The sequence below is a fragment of the Aotus nancymaae genome, unplaced genomic scaffold (genome assembly GCF_030222135.1).
Source record: "Aotus nancymaae isolate 86718 unplaced genomic scaffold, 86718_ANA_hifiasm-v0.15.2.pri h1tg000040l, whole genome shotgun sequence".
NCBI lineage: Eukaryota > Metazoa > Chordata > Mammalia > Primates > Aotidae > Aotus > Aotus nancymaae.
This window is the reverse complement of record NW_026988454.1, coordinates 126,891,975-126,912,699: the sequence shown is the minus strand read 5'-3', so window position 1 is coordinate 126,912,699 and position 20,725 is coordinate 126,891,975. Positions and strand designations below refer to the sequence as shown.

Genomic DNA, 20,725 nt, shown 5'->3' with positions numbered 1-20,725 from the left:
CGGGTACCCGCCGGAATTTGGGGCTCAGGTCTGGGGCGGGGCCGAGGGCGGGGCTCCCGTCTCGTGGGCAGGGCTCCCGTCGGTGCCGGGGCCGTGGGTGCCGCGTCACGAGGAACCCGGCGGAGCCGGAGCACACGGGCCCCGGGGCTCCGGGCCCCTCTACCCTAGTCCCGAGCCGCCGAGACGGAGCGCCCCTCCCGCTCGCGGGCCTGCCCCCCACTCCCGGGGCCCCAGACCCGGCTCCGCCCTGGCGGCTGCGTCCGCCCCGCCGGGACCCGGTTTGTCTGGTTCTCCCCGAGTGGCTCGTTTCTCGAATTTCTTCTCCCTTTCTCCCTCTTCCCAGACCTCCGGGGCCCTCCCTCTTGCCCTGGTTCCCCGGGCCCCCACGGGGGGCGTCTCGACGTTGCGCGGCCGCCGAGTTTCGGTAGGACCCGCGACGGGCGCGGGGAGGGGACGCGGGAGCCCTGCGGCCTGGGCGGGAGTGGGGCGGGGGTTGGGGCTCCCAGCCCGCACCTCGGACACCTCCCGCCGCCTTGTTCTCCGCACGCGCTGAGGAACCACCGCTCCGCTTGGCCAAGGACGCGGCTTTATTGGGGTGCCTGGCCCTCGTCCCCCATCACCTACCCCCTCCTCCTAGCCTGCCCCAGCTCCTCGGAGCCCTAGCGCGGTCCCGGGGAGAGGGGAGGTTAAAACAACACTGACTACTGCTCCCGGACAGGAAGTGACTGGGGCGCGGGAGGAGGGGGGCGCCGCGGCGCAGGCGAGCTCCGAGACCAGATGTGCGGCTCCAGCTCCAGATGTTCTTCATCTCCGTCCTACTGGCCGTCCGTCCGGGATCCTCCTGCCTCGGCCCGTGCCAGGCTGGGGAGCGGACGGAGGTCACCGAGAGGCAGTGACGGGTCAGCCCCGACACAGGAGCAGTCTTCCTCGGGGGCTTTGCTGGAGGGACCCTGCAAGCCTCCACTGAATCCTTTCCCCCATGCAGACGGGCTCTGGGGGCGCTGAGGGGCTGCTGGGGTCACTCGCAGGCCAGCTTCCCGTCGAAACTGGAGAGGGCGATGGCGAAGGCCTGCAGGGCGCACAGCGGGTACCGGTAGTCTAGAGTGAAGGCGTCCTCCGCCACACGGCCGAACTGCAGCACGATATAGTCGGCTACGGACACAAGACAGGGGTGGGGGCGGCCCAAGACCTCCTTGGACCCCCATCCTGGCAGACAGTGCCCTCAGCCTTGGGGGCAGTCTCTCCCTTGCCTTGGGGCTCCAACCCTCAGCCATCATCTCAGTTACTCAACACCCATCCCGTCTTCCTAGCTCACTCCACACCAGCTCCATCTGGCTTCACAGTCACACTGTAAGCTCCCAGGGGCAGGAACCCTGCCTTGTCTGCTGCTGCCAAAGGTCATGCTGAGAGCCTGCACCTAATTAACTATAGGACCCTGTCAAATGTATCCAAGCCCAGAACTCTTCCTTCCCACCGTCTCTGTTGCTTCTGGGCACATTCTTTCCTCCTATCCCCAGCCCCGAAGTCCCACCCCTTGACTAGCCCCCTGGTCCCCTTCCTCAGCTTCACTGGACATCTCTCCCCTCTCTGGTCCAGGTTCCTAGCCCCAACCTCAGCACCTCTCCCAGCATCCACAGGAAGTTGCTAAAAATACCCCCAAACTCAGGTGGACCAGGCTTCACCAGAAACGTGATCTGGAGAGCGGTCCTACGGCCACAGGACAGGTGGCACTGGGGGCACATCCCTAGGATGCAGTTAGGGGTGGGGGGCTTGCTCAGCATTGGTCCAACCCTGGGAATCCAGAGACCTATGGGAGATAGGCTTCCATCCCCAAACTTCCTCACCCTAATGGGAAGGAGGCTTTTCCCCAAGGCTTGTAACAGGGACATCTTGTTTACCTGACTCTTCCAGGGTAGTCCTTTGACCTCATTTGAGAGAAGACAGAGTAGGCACTCAAAAATGCTTAATATTCCCTGCCCCTAAAAGGCAGCCATCTTGAAGAGGTTAAGAGTATGACCACTGGAAATCCAGACTGTCAGCTGTACCTCCTACTAGGATGTGACCATGGGCAAGTTGCTTAACCTCTCTGTGCCTGTTTTCTGCCAAATAGGTATAACAATGGCACTCTCTGGACAGGGATGTTGAAGGGATTTAATGATTCAGTATCTGTAAAATCCCAAGAACAGCGCCCTGCACATAGTAAGCACTGTGTTAAGTTTTGTGAAATAAATTTTGAGAGCCAGTGTAACTTCCTGGAGAAGGAGCTGAGAGACTTTGGGCAAAGGGCTGCCCTCTCTGAGCCTCAGCACCCTCTTTGATCACAGAGGGGTTGGGCTGTCAGTGGTTTTCAAACTCGAGGAGCTCAACCCTCCCTTCAACACGATCTTATCAGAACGTCCCTGGATATTCTGCTCTGCTCTGGCCAATGCTGGAATGGGAACCTGGAATGACGAGCCCCAAGACACCCACTTAGAATATCTGAGGCTCCTAAGAGCACAGTGTCAGTGCCACAGGAGAGCGTGACCTTGCAGGATGCCCCAGTTCCTGGGATAGAGGCTGGTGTGTGTGTGTGTGAGGGGGTGAGGGGAGCTTGAGTGAGGGTCGGCGTCCTGGGGGTGGCGGAGAAGAGCCAGACCTGGGCTGGTACTCACGGTCATCAGCGTGGACAATCTGGAAGTTCTTGACTGAGGCCTGGGTGACCCGGCCTTGGAAGTTGAGGGTGTAGGAGCCGCTGTCGTCGTTCCAGACAGGTGGCTTGTTGTGCAGTTCAATGAGGCTCTCCAGTGTCTTGTTCTGCCAGCGCACCAGCAGGCCGTCGCTAGCCTGGGGTGCCCCAGGGGAGTAGACAGGGAGAGGACAGTTAGAGATGGCTGAGATGGCTGAGGACTGACCAGAGAAGGGGCCTGGCCATTTATGCATGCTCTTTTATGTGTGTGCAGGGGTGCGGCCTGGACATCTCCATCCATTAGGGTATCTGAGAACAGGCTTGGCATCTGTGGTGTCCTTGTGGACAGGTGCACATCCATGAGAATGGGGCTTTGTCTCTGGGATGTCAAAGCGGAGGGCTGGAAAATGGCAAGGGGCATCTATCTGGTACATAGGCCTTCCATGCCACTGGTACCCAAGTGGTCTTAGGAGACGGACACATTCCGGTACCTAATGGCAGGAGGAGCCAATCTCAGACCTACAAGGGGCACATAGTTGAGCTGGGGAGATGGACAGGTAAATTACAGTTAAGAGAAAGTGTACTTGGAGGAGAGTCTGTACGATATGCCCTTAAGATCTTGCTTTCCTGAGTTTCCTTGTTACCTGCTCATGTTCATAGATTAGAGTGAGTCTACTCAAGATCACCTCCTCCAAGAAGCCTTCCTGACCCCCTCATCTGATTTAGATGTCTCAGCTCTGAGCTTCCATGACACTTTGCTCTTACCATTCCTCCCACTGCACTGTAACTGGCAGAAGAGAGACCCAAAGCAGCAATGGGAGTTTCTTACTGGGCCCAAATAAAGGCAGGAGGTGCTGCCTCTGGGGGATTTTTGTGTTTATTCCAGACATGGGAGGGGCAACTGTGGGGCCCACAGGCTGAGTGAACCCTCAACACTGAGCCTCCCATGGCTGGTTCCCTGCAGATCAGCCTGGGCTGTGACTTGCCAGCAGGGAAGGATGTGTGATCAGCTGACAGGGGTATTATCTTTCATTGTAAATGAGTAAAATGACATCAGTCTCCTGTGAGGATGGGGCATGCAAGTCACCCAGAGTCTCTGAAATCCTGGACTCATTGGACCTGCAGTGCTAAAGAGCAGAGCACAGGACTGACATGTCTCTCCAGAACATTTCTCCATCTTAAACTGTGCCTCTCACACACGCAAAACCACCTTTGCTTTCTAAAATACAGGTCATGCCAAGGGCAGTGGCTCACACCTGTAATCCCAACACTTTGAGAGAACGAGGTGAGAGGCTCATGAGCCCAGGAGTTTGAGACCAGCATGGGCAACAAAGTGAGACCCCAGCTTTCCAAAAAACTGGTCAGGTGTGGTGGCCTGTGCTTAGGGTCTCAGCTACATGAAAGACTGAGGCTGAGGCAGGAAGGAACTGTTTGAGGCCGGGAGGTCGAGGCTGCAGTGAGCCATGATCACACCACTGCACTCCAGCCTGGGCTAGAGTGAGACCCAGTCACAAAAAAATAAAAAGCCGGGCACCGTGCCTCACACCTATAATCCCAGCACTTTGGGAGGCCGAGGCAGGCGGATCACTTGAGGTCAGGAGTTCAAGACCAGACCAGCCTGGCCATTGTGGTGAAACCCCATCTCTATGTAAAATACAAAAATTAGCTGGATATGGTGGTATGCACCTGTAATCCCAGCTACTCAGGAGGCTGAGGCAGGAGAATTTCTTGAACCCAGGAGATAGAGGTTGCAGTGAACTGTGATCACGCCATTGTACTCCAGCCTGGGTGACAGAGGGAGACTCTATCTCAAAAACAAAAACAGGTCATGTCACTCCTCTGCTTAAAACCCTGTTGTACCTTCCCATTTCTCTCAGAGCAAAAATCAGTTTTACAGGCCCTGTTTACCCCTTACCCTCACTTCTCTGACTTCCTCTCCCTCTAGCCACACTGGCCACCTGGCAGTGCCTCCAACCCACCAGGCCTCCTCCTGCCACAGGACCTTTGCACTGGCTCTTCCCTCTGCCCAGGTTCTCTTCCCCTAGATACCTGCAGGCTCACTCCCTCACCCTCTCATTGAGACCAACTCTGACAACCATATTTAATATTGAGTCTATACACACACTTGTCACCTCCCTTCCCCTGTTTGACTTTTTTTCTTTTTAAAAATTCTTTATTTTTTTTTTTGGAGACAGAGTCTCACTCTGTCGTCAGGCTGGAGTGCAGTTGGTGCGATCTCGGCTCACTGCAACCTCTGCCTCCCGGGTCCCAGTTCAAGCAATTCTCCTGCCTCAGCCTCCCGAGTAGCTGGGATTACAGGCATGTGCCACCATGCCAAGCTAATTTTTGTATTTTTAGTAGAGATGGGGTTTTGCCACGTTGGGTAAGCTGGTCTCGAACTCCTGACCTAAGGCGATCTGCCCACCTTGGCCTTCCAAAGTGCTGGGATTACAGGAGTGAGCCACTGCACCTGGCCTGGAGTACAGTGGTGCAGTCTTGGCTCACTGCAACCTTTACCTACTGGCCTCAAGCAATCCTCCCACCTCAGCCTCCCAAATAGCTGGGACTAGAGGTGTGCAGCCCTGCACCTGGCTAATTTTTCTATTTTTTTTTATAGAGACGGGGTTTCACCATGTTGGCCAGGCTGGTCTCGAACTCCTGGCCTCAAGTGATCCACTACACCGGCCTGACTTTCCTCCCCATAGCACTTATCACCTTCTAGAATGCTCCATAATTTATTTATCAAGATTATTGTCTACTGTCTCTCTCCTCCCACTAGAATGCCAGCTTCAGGGGGGCAGATCTGTGTTTTGTCCACTGATGTCTTCCAGGCACCTAGGATAATACTTGGTACTCAGTATGTGTGGTCATTGAAGATATGAATGGATGTAATATATGAATTTGATATAAACTCCAAAAACAACCAAAAAGCCTATTGTGGTTTTTCAGTGAATTCAATTACGAAAAGCCCAAATCCGTTCCACGGGTGGCCAGAATGAATTTGTGCTGGAGGGTGATGAATGTGCTCAGGGAATTGGCTATTTCCTAAGCTGAGCCCTGACTCGAGAACAGGGCCCTCAGGCCAGGGACCAGGGAGGCGCAGGGCTCACATTTCGGGGCCGGATGGGGACCCTCTCGTTCTCTGCACTCATGCCAGGAATGATGACTGTCATGCGCCGGGGGCCTCGGAAACCCAGCACGTTGGTTTCCTGGGAAGGAAACAGATGCCTGTGAGGCCGGACCCTGTAAAGGGAGCAGCCTGGCACAGGGGACAGGTGGAGTCCTCACATAGATCACAGCTGCCAGCTCTTGCCGAAGGCTCGCCACGTTAGTGCCGTGCCCACGCTGTGGGTTCTGCCCGTTGTCAAAGACAGTGAAGCGGTTCCCCAGGAGATTGGACCTGCAAGCAGAGTAGAGCTTGGGGTGGGGATGAGGGGATCCTACATCCCTGTCCCAGGCCCCTTCTATATAGCCAAGCAATTTAGAGAGCTTCCTACAAGGGTGGGGTGTCTTAGGACTGAACAATTTCATGTCCTGTGCCCTAGGCCTCCCCTTATGCAGAGGTCTTTTTAAATGCTGGCCCAACCCAGGGCATGGTAGGCCAAACCTGTAATCCCAGCACTTCGGGAGTCAGAGGAGGGAGGATCGCTTGAGTCCAGGAGTTTGAAACCAGCCTGGGCAACATGGCAGGCAACCCCATCTCTACAAAAAGTACCTGTCCACCCACCCCCAAGTTATCCAGGCATGGTGGCATATGCCTGTAGTCCCAGCTACTCAGGAGGCTAAGGTGAGAGGATCACTTGAGCCCAGGAGGTCGAGGCTGCAGTGAGCCGAGGCTGCGATAACATCACTGCACTCCAGTGTGGGCAACAGAGTAAGACCCTGTCTCCAAAAAAAAAAGGGCTGAATCTAAAAGGAGACTAGGCAATGTTAAAATCCCAACTCCATCTCTTACTTTTACTAGATGTGAGATCTTAGGCAAGGTACTTAAACTCTCTGAGCCCCAACTTCCCCATCTATAAAACGGGCTGAGTAACAGCATTTCCCTCATTTGGACAATAAAGATTGAATGCGTGAAGTGACTTAGAATTACACCTGACACATAAATTGGCCTTATAAAAGTCTTGTTAAGGCCGGGCGCAGTGGCTCACGCCTATAATCCCAGCACTTTGGGAGGCCGAGGCGGGTGGATCACGAGGTCAAGAGATCGAGACCATCCTGGTCAACATGGTGAAACCCTGTCTCTACTAAAAATACAAAAAAAATTAGCTGGGCATGGTGGCGCGTGCCTGTAGTCCCAGCTACTCGAGAGGCTGAGGCAGGAGAATTGCTTGAACCCGGGAGGCGGAGGTTGCCGTGAGCCGAGATCGCACCATTGCACTCCAGCCTGGGTAACAAGAGCGAAACTCCATCTCAAAAAAAAAAAAAAAAAAAGTCTTGTTAAATACATAAATTTATTTATTTTTGAGACAGAGTCTTGCTCTGTCACCCAGGCTGGAGTGCAGTGGCATGATCTCAGCTCACTGCAACCTCCGCCTCTTAGGTTCAAGAGATTCACCCACCTCAGTCTTCCAGGTAGCTGGGACTCCAGGCATGTGCCACCACGTCTGGCTAATTTTTGGATTTTTTGTAGAGATGGGGTTTCACCATGTTGGCCATGCTGGCCTCAAACTCCTGACCTCAAGTGACCCACCAGCCTTAGCCTCTCAAAGTGCTGGGATTACAGGCATAAGCCACCGTGCCCGGCCTAAATACATAAATTTAAGAAATAAGGCCTGACTTGGGCATCCACTTCCCCAGCTCTCAGATCTGTGGTGAGGATTAGATGAGGTGTATGGGAAGAAGGCACAGAGTAGTGCTGAATATATGTTCATTCATTTGCTCAGTAAATACTTGTTGAGTAGCTAATACGTGTTCAGTGTTAGGAATTGAGCCATAAACAAGACAGGCCCGGTGCCTGCCCTCGTGGAACTTATGCCCTGCTCCAAGTGAGGCCCTGGGCCAGCAGCAGTGTGGGCATCACCTGGGAGCTCATTAAAAATGTAGACTTCCAGGCTCACCCCACACACTGGACCATTTAACAAGCTCCCCAAATGATCTGTGTATCTCGAAGTGAGAGGCCCTGGGCTAGGGGACATTTTCAGGGTGCCCAATGTGGTGGGTGCTCTGCCAGGCACAGCAACACAGAGATGACTGGCTATGGCCTTCTTGCTGACCCAAGTCCCTCCAGCCCCAGGAAGCCCAGCCCCACCTCAGCTTCCCGATGAAATTCTCCCCGCCTCTGGACAGGTTGGTAGGGTCGCTGGAGATGAGGTAATTGGCTGTCTTGCTTCGTTTTCGTTTCCTGCCAGCCAAAAGGAATACCTGGGGTAAAGGGGAGACAGGTGAGAGGGTGGGAAGAGAAGGTGGAAAAGGATGGAGGTGAGCTTCTGGGAGAAAGCAGGCCCGTTTGTGCCCTGGCCCCCATCCCAGGCCCCTCCACACTCCCTCCTCTGCTGCCGCTCCGCACCCACCTTCTTCTCCGTGTCCAGGTGCAGGAAGTAGGAGGGATACATGCCTCGATCCATGCCCTTCTTGTCCCGGGTCAGCCGGCAGCGCACTGTGCGGCCCTGGGGGGCAGGCTGGAGCACAAACTCCCGGGGATCATCTACCTCCACGGGGGGAGATGGTGCCCTCTCCTCCTTCTGGGTGGGGGCAGAGGGTATATCAGCCCCAGAGCACCAGCTTCCCCGTCCCCAGCAGGACCCAGTGCTGGGACACCGGCAGCCTGGCAAGACAACTCACCGCTTTCTGTGTGCAGAGAGAACAGAGAGGCTGGCTAGAGCAGGGCTACATCCCTGGAGGCTGGGACGCCTCTGCCCCTCACACTCCCTGACAGCCCAGCACGGCCAAGTTAGGAGGCTCTGGGGAGCTCCATGACTTATTTTTATTCTGCTTAGCTTGTGGTGAGGAGCACACACTTGGGAGCCAGATTGTCTAAGTTCAAATCCTAGTTTCACCACTAACTGTCAGATCACCATGTGACTCAATTTTGTCATCTGAGAAGTGAGTACAGTAGGGGTGGATACCTGGGACAACCTTACCTATGTATTTAACAAACCTTTGCATAAATTCTACCAGGGTGCCATAGTTCCATGTACTTTCCACATATTAACTCATTTCATCCTCATATCACCCCACCGCGGTAGTCATCCCCATTGTGCAGATGAAGAAGCTGAGGCTTATAGAAGATAAGTCACTTCCCAAGTTCACGTAACTAATCAGAGGTGGAGCTGGGGTGTGAGTGCTGTCCAATCTCCTATGAGATCCAGAGCTTTTAGAAGGACCTTCCCTCGGCCAAGCAGGTGGCTCATGCCTGTAATCCCAGCACTTTGGGAGGTTGAGGCAGGCGGATCACGAGGTCAAGAGATCAAGACCATCCTGGCCAACATGGTGAAACCCTGTCTCAACTAAAAATACAAAAATCAACTAGGCGTGGTGCGCATCTGTAATCCCAGCTACTCAGGAGGCTGAGGCTGGAGAATTGCTTGAACCTGAGAGGTGGAGGTTGCAGTGAGCTGAGATGGTGCCACTGCACTCCAGCCTGGCAACAGAGTGAGACTCCATCTCAAAGAAAAAAACCAAAGAAAACCTTCCGTCCTTGACATACTGTCTCAGGTAGTGAAGTGGGGCTGACAGAATGGACTGCTGTGTTCTAAGCACTATGGAAGTGTTAGTTACTACTGTTATTGTTAGCATATAGTAAATAATTAATTTCACAGTCAGAATGATATTCATTATCATAAGATGGCACCCAGTAATCCTTGTCTCCTGGTATTTGTGCCTTCGTGTAGTCTCCTCCCACTGCATACCAAGGTTGGTCCCTGTGACCAGTAGAATATGGCAGAAGTGATGATGGGCCACTTCCAAGGTTAGGTCATAAAATATATTGTGGCTTTTACATGGCTCTCTGTCTCTTGGGCTTTGGGAGAAGTTGGCTGCCATGTCATAAGAACACTCAAGCAGCCCCCAGGAGAGGTCCCTGTAGGAAGGAACTGAGATCTCCAGCTAACACCCACCACAGGAAGCTATTTTAAAAGTGGATCCTTCATTTCCAGTGAAGCCTTCAGAATGACAGCAGCCCCAGCTGACATTCTGATTGCAACTTCATCAGAGACCCTGAGCCAGAACTACTCTGCTAAGCCACTCCTAGATTCCTGACTCTCAGAATAAGAATAAGAAAGTAAATGTTGTTTTTAGATACTCAGTTTGGGGTGATTTGTTACACAGCAATGCATAGCTAATACATGAATGAATATGTAAGCTCACTTTGCTCACTGGGAAACTCCTAGGAATGATCTGGTGACATAAAGCCCTAGGGTGGCCTGGTGACACCACAACAGCCCCTTCTGTTCTCACCAACCTGGTACCCTTTGTTCTCATGTTCTGTCCCTCACAGGACAGGAGCCAAGAGTCTAAGCCCAACTTTCCAATGGGAGCAAGCATGGACTGCCAGCCTGGGTGTGTGCATTTGAGGGTCCAGTGCTATTTGGGAGCCAGAAAGAAGGCCTGATGTGCTGTGCTTGGCCATTTTTTTTTTGAGATGGAGTCTCACTCTGTCACTCAGGCTGGAGTGCAGTGGCATGATCTCAGCTCACTGTAACCTCCGCTGCCTGGGTTCAAGCGATTCTCCGGCCTCATCCTCCTGAGTAGCTGGGACTACAGGTGCACACCACCACACTCTGCTAATTTTTGTATTTTTAGTAGAGATGGAGCATATGAGCCCTCAGCTCAGGGACACGTGACCACCTGTTCTCCACTCTAGGCTGTTCCAGAAGAAGCTTGGGAAATAAAAGACTATGTTTGGAACGTGAGGTAGAGAAAGTCAGAGCTTATTCAAACACTTCAGCAGCTGCGAATTTCAAGAGCCTACTGTACTGCAGGCTGCTCTGTAGTTCTATTCCCCCTGGGAGACAGTAAACTGGCCTTCCAGATTGTATATGAGCATCTGGTGATCTTGGTTAATGTGAATCAGTCCCCCAGACCTGACCCCTCCCGCACACACTAATAGACCTACAAAGCTAAAACCCAGGCCCCGTCCTCACGGTGCTCTCCCCAGTGGGGGAACCCTGTTCCTCCAAGACTTTCATTACTTTCTCTCAGGTGGAGCTCCCTCTCCTGCTTACTCCAGCTTTTGTGTGTTGGCACCTGAGTCCTGTTTGTGAGCAGGGGCAATATTCAAAATATGTAACAATCTGTTCAAGATGCCCACTGGTAAGCTTGGAGGAGGAACCCAGAGGCCCCTGATGGGCAGTGTTAATTCTTTCATTGCTGAAGTATTTAGTTGCTGGGAGGTTGGGAAGTCCTGGGTAGGGTGGGTGAAAGTGCCTAGGGAGCTCAGGGCAGTAGGGTAGAAACAGTTTAACAACTGGTGCAGCTAACAGTCAGTCCTCATATGCCTCTCTGCCTATGTGCTCCCTAGCACAGAAAACGTGGGGGTGGGGACATCCCTGGCTATCTGATGGTTACACTGCAGAGGGGAGGCCTCAGAGAGCCCAGATGACATCAGGCCCTTGCGTGACCAGTCCTAGCCTGATGACCCCACAAACGCCTCCTGTCTGCACAAACCTGGTTCCCTTTGTCCTCATATCCTATCATGAGAGGCGGAGCCAAGGTTCTAACCTCAAGTGACTCCAAGGCCCCACCCTCTAGGTTCCCAGGTCCAGGCCCCTGCCTCTGCTTCCTGAAGGGACCTCAGCCCCCTGTCCCGCTGGGCCCCAACCTTTTTGCCTTTTCCTTTGGTTTTGCCCTTTTGATTGCTGTTCTTTGTCACCGTAGCTGCCTTGTCCTCCTCTTCTTCCTCCTTTCTCTCGCCTTTGGGAGTGCCTGGGCACGGAGGGGGAAACAAGGCTGTGAATTCCTCACCCTGGTTTGCACACATGTCTCACTCGGATGCTCCCCACAACCACAAGAGGGTCAACCCCATGTTATTATTAGAGCCCAGAAAGGCTAAGACACCTACCTGAGACCACACGGCTATCAAAGCGGGGATGAAGATGCCCTGCACGCTGTCTGACTCTAGACCCCACAGCTCCTTACCTGGCACTGTCCCATATAACGTAAGGACCCGCCAGCTCCCCGCCCCCAGGACCACCTCAAGATGTCACCACACCAGAAGCCTCTGCCATCCACCTTTCTTCTTCAGAGATTTCTCGGCAGGACTGCCTTCCCCAACCAGAAACAGGGCTGCTGGGCTCTTTCTGGCACTGGCCGGGCTCCCTGAGGGGTCCTTGTCCGCCTCCCCAGACCCTGCATTGTGGATGTGAAAGCGTCACAACCCCCACCGCAGCTAGAGTCCCCTGTTCCTCCCTGACCTGGGCTCACCTTTCTTCTTGGTCTTTCTTATCTTGGTCCCCTCCCCTGCTGGGGCTTCTTTATTCCTAGTGTGCAGAGGTTTTGGTGGGGGGTCAGGGCTTCCCAGGTCTCCTGGAAATGGAAGATGGGGGTCAGGCAGAGACGGTGAATACTGGGGCTGAAGGCTGCCTTCCAACCCTCTCTCCTCCCTATGGTCCCCAGGGAGGCTGAAGGCTTGACAGGGGCCCACAGCCTGCCTTCTTCTGCTTTTTTTTTTTTTTTTGAGACAGAGTCTCACTCTGTTGCCCAGGCTGGAGTGCAGTGGCAGGATCTCCGCTCACTGCAATGTCTGCATCCTGGGTTCAAGTAATTCTTGTGCCTCAGCCTCCCAAGTAGCTGGGGCTACAGGTGCTGCCACCACACCCGGCTAATTTTTGTATTGACTTCTGCTCATCTTGGTTTTTCTTTCCTTGAGTCCAAAAAAGCTGTGGACAGAGACCAGGAGCCTAACAAGCAGTTCCCAAATGAATAAACACCAGGCCTTCTAACCGAGCCTCTGAATCCTGCCTTTTGTCCTGTGTCCTCCAGGAACCCTTCTCTGGTCACCGCTACAGAGTGTGCTCTCCCGGCCTCGGAGGCCCAAGGTCCTAGCTCTAGGCCAGGCTGCTAGTATCTATCAGGTAAGTTACCCAGGCCAGGATGCCGTCACAGCACTGACTCACTGATTTCTTTTTACTGTAATCACTTTGATACTTTTATAAAAATGATAATTTCCATTGAGTTAAAGCAAAAACTAAACAAAAAACACAAAGAAAACTAGAATCCTGTCTGGGTGCAGTGGCTCACGCCTATAATCCCAGCACTTTGGGAGGCTGAGTTGGGTGGATCACCTGAGGTTGGGAGTTCAAGACCAGCCTGCCCAACATGGAGAAACCCCATCTCTACTAAAAATACAAAATTAGCCGGGCATGGTGGTGTGTGCCTGTAATCCCAGCTACTCGGGAGGCTGAGGCAGGAGAATCACTTGAACCCGGGAGGTGAAGGTTTTGGTGAGCCGAGATCCTGCCACTGCACTCCAGCCTGGGTAACAAAGACAACATTTTGTCTCAAAAAGAAAAGAAAAGAAAAGAAAAAACTAGAATTCTCTGTCCTCCCCTGGCTCACAGAGCACAAGGGGCAGGGGCAGGGGCAGTGGGGCATATATTGGTCTATGTCCTTAAGGACCATCGAGGGAAGAAACCCTCAGAGGAAAAACCCTCCCGTCACAGCTCTGGGTTTGTTTTGAGGCCTCGACCACTGTGTCTCAGTGAGATGCCAAGCCCCACCCCCCAAGGACAGGGCTGTTCTGCTTCCCCATGGGCTCTCTCAGCACCCACCCTTTGGGCCCTGGGCCTTGGCCCTCCTCTCCTTCAGATCTGCGGAGCTCTTCTCTTTCAGAGGCTTCTTGGGAGGCAGAAGGATTTTCTTTTTCTTTTCCTCTGCCTCCTCTTCCTCCTCCTCCTCCTCCTCCTCCTCTTCCTTCTCCTCCTCTGTGGGTAGAAACTCTTCATAAAGGGGATTTGAACGGGGCCCTCCTTATCTGGGGAGCCCAGTCCCTCCAGCCTGCTGGGAAGTGGTGCATGGGCACCAGGAGGGGAGCCTGCCCTTCTGAAACAGGAACAGGAGACCTGGCACCTTCCCAGAAGAGTGAGGGTGACTGGCAGCCTTCAGGGTCTGCAAGTCAGGGGAGTGGCTGGGGTTGTTGGAATCCTATCCTGGGGAAATGGCCTCCCTCTCCCTCCCTGCCACCCTCCTCCCATTACACACTCCCCTTGCCCCTTCTCCCTGCACCCGCTCTGCTTCTCCCTGACCTTGCCTGTTTCTCATCTTGAGTCAGACCCATCTGGGCGACTTCTGGCTCCTAACTGCCATTTAAGGCAAAACCCTTAACCCCTTTCTGACTCAGTTTCTCCAACTGGACAATGGGGTGGTGGGAACAAGAGAATCACCCTCTCTTAGTTGGTGCTTAGCACAATACCTGGCTCAAAGACAAGGCCAGAGAAGTGGGGGCTGTTTGGCTACAGCTGTTTTCTGCCTCTCAGGGTCGTCCCATCCAGCCAGCCCCTTCTCTCCTTGGCTCCACCGCCCCCTCACCCGCGTCCCCAGGGCTCTCTCTCACCGTCCTCTGCGTCTGGGGCACGGGCTACCAGAAAGGTTTCCCGGGGGTCTCGCTTCTTGGCCTCGGGGTCCCTGAGGAACCTGGCGTAGACCGTCTGCGGCGCCCGGGCCTCGGCTGGGTCCGGGGAAGGCTCCTCCCGCGGCCTCCCCCTTCGCCCAGCTGAGCCGAGATGCGGGGTTCAGATGGGGTCCCATCCGCAGGTCCGCGAGGCAGCACCTCTACCAGCTACCCCCAAGCCTGGGCGTGCCCCCTCGAGCTCCTCACCCTAGGGGGTCTCCCCTGGGCCCCTTCCACTTTCAACACTCCTCCCCGGCTTCCATTCAGCCTCCCACCCCTTCTACCCCACCAGCTGCCAGCTCCCAACCCCATTCGCCGCCCCCTCCTCCCCTGGACCCGGCGCGGGCCCTCAGGCCCCTCCCTCCCGCAGCCCACACCCTGGGGGCCCGCCCCGCTCTGCACCCCGCACCCCGCCCACCTCCGGGCTTCCGGGGCTTGGATCCCGTAGGGCAGGGGGATTCGGGGGCCTCCGCCCTCTTCTTCCTTAGCCTCTGTGCCGGGGCGGGTCGCTGCGGAAGGGGGGTCAAGAGGAGGACGAAGAAGGGAAGGGGGGTTCTGAGGCTGCCCATCCCCCTCTAATCCCTTGAGCTGCCAGAAATAACCGCAGATTATCCGGGGGGAACTGCAGCCCCCTTCCTGGAGTGAGGAAGGATGACCCCTTCCGTGCATTGCGGCCTATCCAATGCTCCAAAGTCCCAATACCTCCCCTGGACACCCCAAGCCCCCACACAGCTCTTTTCCCCCCAAATCTTCAGACATGCAACCCCTAGACCCTGCTGAGGGGGGCCTGTCCCACCCCTAGACCCCCTACTCTGCGTGGGTTTACGCACAGTGGGGACATCTTTCCGCTTCCTTTCCAAGTGGGGTGGCATACCTGCTTGGGGCGCCGCTGGGCCTCCGGGCTCAGGCTTTCTTCTTCATGCCCACTGCGGGTAGCAAAGGGACCAGCCTGTCTCCTGTCCCCTCCCTCCCCATCCCACCCATCCCTTCCATCTAAGCCCCCCAGGGTTCAGGTACCCCAAAATGGAGGCCTTCCAGACCTGTCAGAGGCCCACACCTCTCGGAGGGTTTCGTTCTGCAGAGGCATGGTGGCTTCACCTATCCGCGCCCCTTTCTCTGCAGGTCTAGGAGCCTCCCTCCCGACTCCTGCTAATCCCGGCTCAACCTCAACCCTCCTCCCCCTGCTCAAGGAGTGGAGGCCTGGCCGCGCTGTGGGAGGTACTACATCCCACGACCCCCCCACCCCCGGCCCCCGCTGGGCCCAGGCCACTGGGGGAAGAATCTCAACTCCAGTTCTTCTCAGATCCCCAGCAGCCTGCAGGATGGCCACCAGTTCCACCTGCCCCCGGAAGTCCCCAGGAGCTTGGGATGAGAGGGGCCGATTGGTCATTTGTCAGTGGGATGTGGGAAGAAAACATTAAACTGTATCGTATTTATCTTTATTTCTCACAAAAAATAAGAACCAGGGCCGGGAGCGGTGACTCACGCCTATAATCCCAGCACTTTGGGAGGCTGAGGCAGGTGGATCATTTGAGGTCAGGAGTTCCAGACCAGTCTGGCCAGCACGGTGAAACCCTGTCTCCACTAAAAATTCAAAAATTAGCCAGGTGTCGTGGTGGGCACCGGTAGTCCCAGCTACTTGGGAGGCTGAGGAAGGAGAATTGCTTGAACCTGGGAGACGGAGGCTGCAGTGAGCCCAGAGCCTACCACTGCACTCCAGCCTGGGTGACAGAGCAAGACCCCCAACTCAAAAAGTAAAAATAGATAAATAAGAACTAGGATTTACAAATATTTAATATATGGTTGACAGAAATGTATATAATTTATAAAGAATATGTCTGTATTGGAGGTATACACTTAACTCTTTTCCTTTTTTACTAACAGGGGACATGCTTTTTTTTTTTTTTTTTTGAGACAATTTTGCTCTTGTCACCCAGGTTGGAGTGCAGTTGTGTGATCCTGGCTCACTGCAATCTCTGCTGCCTGAGTACAAGTAATTCTTGCTCCTCAGCCTCCTGAGTAACTGGGATTACAGGCGCCTGCCACCATGCCTGGATAATTTATGTATTTTTATTTTTTATTTTATTTTACTTATTTATTTTTTTGAGACAGGGTTTCACTCTGTCTCCCAGGCTGGAGTTCAGTGGCACGATCTTGACTCATTACAACCTCTGCCTCCTGGGTTCAAGCGATTCTCCAGACTCAACCTCCCAAATAGCTGCTTGTGCCACCATGCCTGGCTTTTTTTTTTTTTTTTTTTTTGAGACAGAGTCTCGCTTTGTCACCAGGCTGGAGTGCAGTGATGCAATCTTGGCTCACTGCAGTCTCCACCTCCCCAGTTCAAGTGATTCTCCTGCCTCAGCCTCCCGAGTAGCTGGGGCTACAGGCTCGTGCCCAGCTAATTTTTGCATTGTTTTGTGGAGACAGGGTTTTACCATGTTGGCCAAGACGATCTCAAACTCCTGACCTCAAGTGATTCTCCTGTCTCGGCCTCCCAAAGTGCTGGGATTACAGTCTTGAGCCACTGCACCTGGCCTGGACATTTTTTTTTTTTAAAGGCTTGGAGACCAGGGATAGAGTGTTGGTATGATTAATGTCATGGGAGAAATTTGGTTAAATGCTGAGAAAGCTCAGAGGAGGGGCCCAATCAGAGGTCCCAGAAGCTTCCAGAAGACTGATCTAAAACTTGAAAGATGAGTAGAAATTGCGCATGCAAAAGTGAAAAAAAAGATAGGATGTGGCCAGATGTGGTGGCTCACACCTGTAATCCCAGCACTTTGGGAGGCCAAGGCAGACGGATCACTGAGGTCAGGAGTTTGAGACCAGCCTGGCCAACATGGTGAAACCCCATCTCTACTAAAAATACAAAAATTAGCGGGGCATGGTGGCACGTGCCTATAGTCCCAGCTACTCAAGAGGCTGAGGCAGGAGAATCACTTGAACCCCAGGCCACTAGAGGTTGCAGTGAGCTGAGATCATGGTGCTGCACTCCAGCCTGGGCCAAAGAAAGAGACTCCATCTCAAAAAAGAGAGAGAGAAAAAAAAAGAAAGAAAACAGGATAGGCTACCAGGAAAGGGAACAGCAAAACAAAGTTCTGGAGGGTGGAAATGGCCTGGTGGGAGGAAGCCATCTCAGACCTGGGTCAGCCCTGAGTCCAAGCCCTGAGCCCTGCCACAGAAGAACTGAACACTGTGGGTGAGTTACTTGGGTGAGACTCTGAAGCTCCTTTTCCTCATTTGTAAAATGGATTTTTTCTTTTTGAGACAGATTTTTGCTCTTTTTGCCCAGGCTGGAATGCAATGGCACAATCTCAGCTCTCACCACAACCTCTGCCTCCCGGGTTCAAGCAATTCTCCTGCCTCAGCCTCCTGAGTAACTGGGATTACAGGCAGCTGCCACCATGCCCAGCTAATTTTTTGTATTTTTAGTAGAGACCGGGTTTCACCATGTTGGCCAGGCTGATCTTGAACTCCTGACCTCAGGTGATCCACCTGCCTTGGCCTCCCAAAGTGCCAAGATTACAGGTGTAAGTCACTGCACCCAGCTATAAAATGGATTTAAAAAAACCAAAAACCAGATTTGATAGTAGTACCAATTGGTTAGTGAGACTGTGCAGATTTTTACATTTTATTTTTATTTGTTTATTTTAGAGATAGGGTCTCATTTTTTTTGCCCAGGCTGAGTACAGTGGTGTGATCATAGTTCACTGCAGCCTCAAACTCCTGGATTTAAGTGATCCTCCTGTCTCAGCCTCCCAGTAGCAGAGACAACACATGTGCACAACCCCATGCCCAGCGAATGTGCAGATTAAATGAGATGATAGATGGAAAGCTGCACACAGTGAGCACTCAATAATTGGTCACTGGCAAGGCACAGTGGCTCATGCCTATAATCCCAACACTTCAGGAGGCTGAGACAAGAGGATTGCTTGAGCTCAGGAGTTTGAAGCTGCAATGAGCTATGATCCTGCCGCTGCACTCCAGGCTGGGCAATAGAGTCAGATCCTATCTGTAAAAAAAAGAAAAGACAAAAATAGGCCGGGTGCGGTGGCCATACCTGTAATCCTAGCACTTTGGGAGGCTGAGGTGGGTGGATCACAAGGTCAGGAGATCGAGAACATCCTGGCTAACGTGGTGAAATCCTGTCTCTACTAAAAATACAAAACATTACCTGGGCACGGTGGTGGGTGCCTACAGTCTCAACTCCTCGGGAGGCTGAGGCGGGAGAATCGCTTGAACCTGGGAGGCAGAGGTTGCAGTCAGCCGAGATCACACCCCTGTACTCCGGCCTGGGGGACAGAGCGAGACTCTGTCTCAATAAAAAAAGAAAAAAAATTGGTCATTGTGTGCCTCTTTTTAGAGCACTTCTACCACACAACTTGACACATGATGGAGGTTGAATTTTTTTTTTTGAAGACAAGATCAGCCAGGCACGGTGGCTCATGCCTGAAATCCCAGCACTCTGAGAGGCCAAGGCAGGCAGATCATGAGATCAGGAGTTTGAGAACAGCCTGGCAAACATGGTGAAACCCCGTCTCTACTAAAAAAAATACAAAATTAGCTGGGTGTGGTGTCACACACCTGTAGTCCCAGCTACTCAGGAGGATGAGGCAGAGAATCGCTTGTACCTGGCAGGCAGAGGTTGCAGTGAGCAGAGATGGTGCCACTGCACTCCAGCCTGGGCAACAGAGCAAGACTCCTTCTCAAAAAAAAAGAAAAAGAAAAATCTTGTGAAGACAGGATCTTGCTGTCCCCCAGGCTGAAGTGCAGTGGCCTGATTATAGCTTATTGCAGCCTCGAAATCCCAGGCTCAAGTGATCCTCCAGCCTCAGCCTCCTGAGTGGCTGGGACTACAGGCATTTGACACTGTGCCCAGCTATAGAGATGAGGTCTTGTTATGTTGCCCAGGCTGGTCTCCAACTCCTGGCTTCAAGCAATCCTCTCCTCTTGGCCTTCCATAGTGTTAGGATTATAGACATCAGCCACCATGCCCAGCCTGAGGTTCGGTGTTTTAAATGAGTTCATTTTTTTTCATTTGATTCTCATAGGAGTCCAACGAGATAGACAGAGTAGAGATTAGTATCTCCACTTTACAGGTAGAGAAGCTGAGGCTGAGGGAGGTGAAGTGATTCGCCCGTCAGCCAGACAGTAAAGTTGCTGAGCCAGGGCTGGAATCCAGAGCGGTCTTCTGTCAGGGCTGTTGCTCCTAACCCTGGCATATTTTTTATGGTCACAAGATGGAGTTTGAATGACACAGTCATGCTTTTTGTCTTTCTTCACTTCCTTGGTCCATTTGATATGGATTTACCATAATTAACCTTTCTAAAATATGACATCTTCGTTTGACATCTGTGTTCCAAAACATTCATTGGCTCCCTGCTGCCTAAGGATTAAGTTTAAATGTGTTGGGTTGGCATTCGAGGCTCTCCCTGATCTGGCCCCAGTCTCACTTTCTAACCATGGGGTTATCCCAAGCTACACTCTTCATCCAGCCAAGCAGGTTTCCTTACTGCCTTTACACTTCCGTCCTCCAGGGCGTTGCTCGGGCTGTTCCCTCCTGGAATCCCCTCCCTATTCCATGAAACCTATCCAACTCCAAACAGCCCTCAGGTCGCCACTTCAGAGAGTCAGTCCTCACCTGGCTCTGATCGTATAATAACAGCATTTCTTGTCCACCAGCTGTGGCTCGCTCCCATTCTTACTCCGCCCTCACAATATTTATGAGACAGACATTAACACCCTGATATGGGCTGGGTACAGTGGCTCACGCCTGTAATCCCAGTACTTTTGGAGGCCGAGGCGGGCAGATCACGAGGTTAGGAGTTCGAGAACAGCCTGACCAACAGGGTGAAACCCCATCTCTACTAGAAAACAATACAAAAATTAGCTGGGCATGGTGACATGCGCCTGTAATCCCAGCTATTTAGGAGGCTGGGGCAGGAGAATCGCTTGAACCTGGAAGGTGGAGGTTGCAGTGAGCCAGGAGCCGTGGCTTATGCCTGTAATCCCAGCACTTTGGGAGGATCACTTGAGCCCAGGAGTTCAAGACCAGCCTGAGCAACATAGTGAGACCCTGTCTCTACAAAAAATTAAAAATTAGCTGAGTAATGGGTTACATGCCTGAGGTCCTAGCTACTTAGGAGTCTGAGGCAGGAGGATGACTTGAGCCCAGGAGCAGAGGCTGCAGTGAGCCAACATCGCACCACTACACTCCAGCCTGGGTGACGGAGTGAGACCCTGTCTCAAAAACAAAACCAACCAACCAACTGACCAAACAAAACCACCCTGATATTAAAGGCAAGGAAACTGACAGCTGAGTGTCAGTCAACAAATATTTCCTGAGCACCTTTTGTGTGCCAAGCGCTATGCTAAGTAATGGTCGTACAGAGATGAACAAAACGGTGTGGTTCCTGCCCTCGTGGAGCTTACAGGCTTGAGGGAGAGACAGATAGTAGAGACATAAATACCCAAATTAGTGATAATGATCTCATTATTATTAGTCGTGAGAAATG

At 53.0% G+C, this 20,725-nt stretch overlaps 1 protein-coding gene across 6 annotated transcripts; it reads right to left on the bottom strand.

Annotated features, from left to right (window-relative positions):
• Positions 1-522: 522 nt before the first annotated feature.
• Positions 523-15,354, bottom strand: TULP1 (TUB like protein 1). Of its 6 annotated transcripts, XM_064361124.1 has the most exons (15): positions 15,254-15,354; positions 15,088-15,139; positions 14,632-14,722; positions 14,157-14,315; positions 13,375-13,527; positions 12,029-12,130; positions 11,837-11,953; positions 11,427-11,530; positions 8,179-8,349; positions 7,917-8,029; positions 6,955-7,077; positions 5,954-6,065; positions 5,776-5,874; positions 2,652-2,823; positions 523-1,152 (listed from the first exon to the last, which is right to left on the bottom strand). In XM_064361124.1, exons 1-15 carry the CDS (start codon positions 15,298-15,300, stop codon positions 1,019-1,021), a joined length of 1,749 nt encoding a protein of 582 aa, XP_064217194.1. In that variant the 5' UTR covers positions 15,301-15,354; the 3' UTR covers positions 523-1,018. The 6 variants fall into 6 exon arrangements, with proteins under 6 accessions (XP_064217194.1, XP_064217195.1, XP_064217197.1 ...); XM_064361125.1 differs by lacking the exon at positions 6,955-7,077 and having other exon boundaries at positions 527-1,152; XM_064361123.1 differs by having other exon boundaries at positions 1,062-2,823.
• Between the last annotated feature and the right edge of the window lie 5,371 nt (positions 15,355-20,725).

What these genes read in the sequence shown, in the direction of transcription:
- TULP1 (XM_064361123.1), bottom strand. Translation starts at nt 15,300, where the DNA reads ATGCCTCTGCAGAACGAAACCCTCCGAGAGGTGTGGGCCTCTGACAG. An exon ending in AATTTCATCGGGAAGCTGAG is followed by an intron (nt 7,078 to 7,916) that starts GTGGGGCTGGGC and finishes TTTTTTTTTGAG; the next exon opens with ATGGAGTTTCGCTCTTGTTA. An exon ending in TCCCCATCCGGCCCCGAAAT is followed by an intron (nt 2,824 to 5,775) that starts GTGAGCCCTGCG and finishes GGGGCACCCCAG; the next exon opens with GCTAGCGACGGCCTGCTGGT.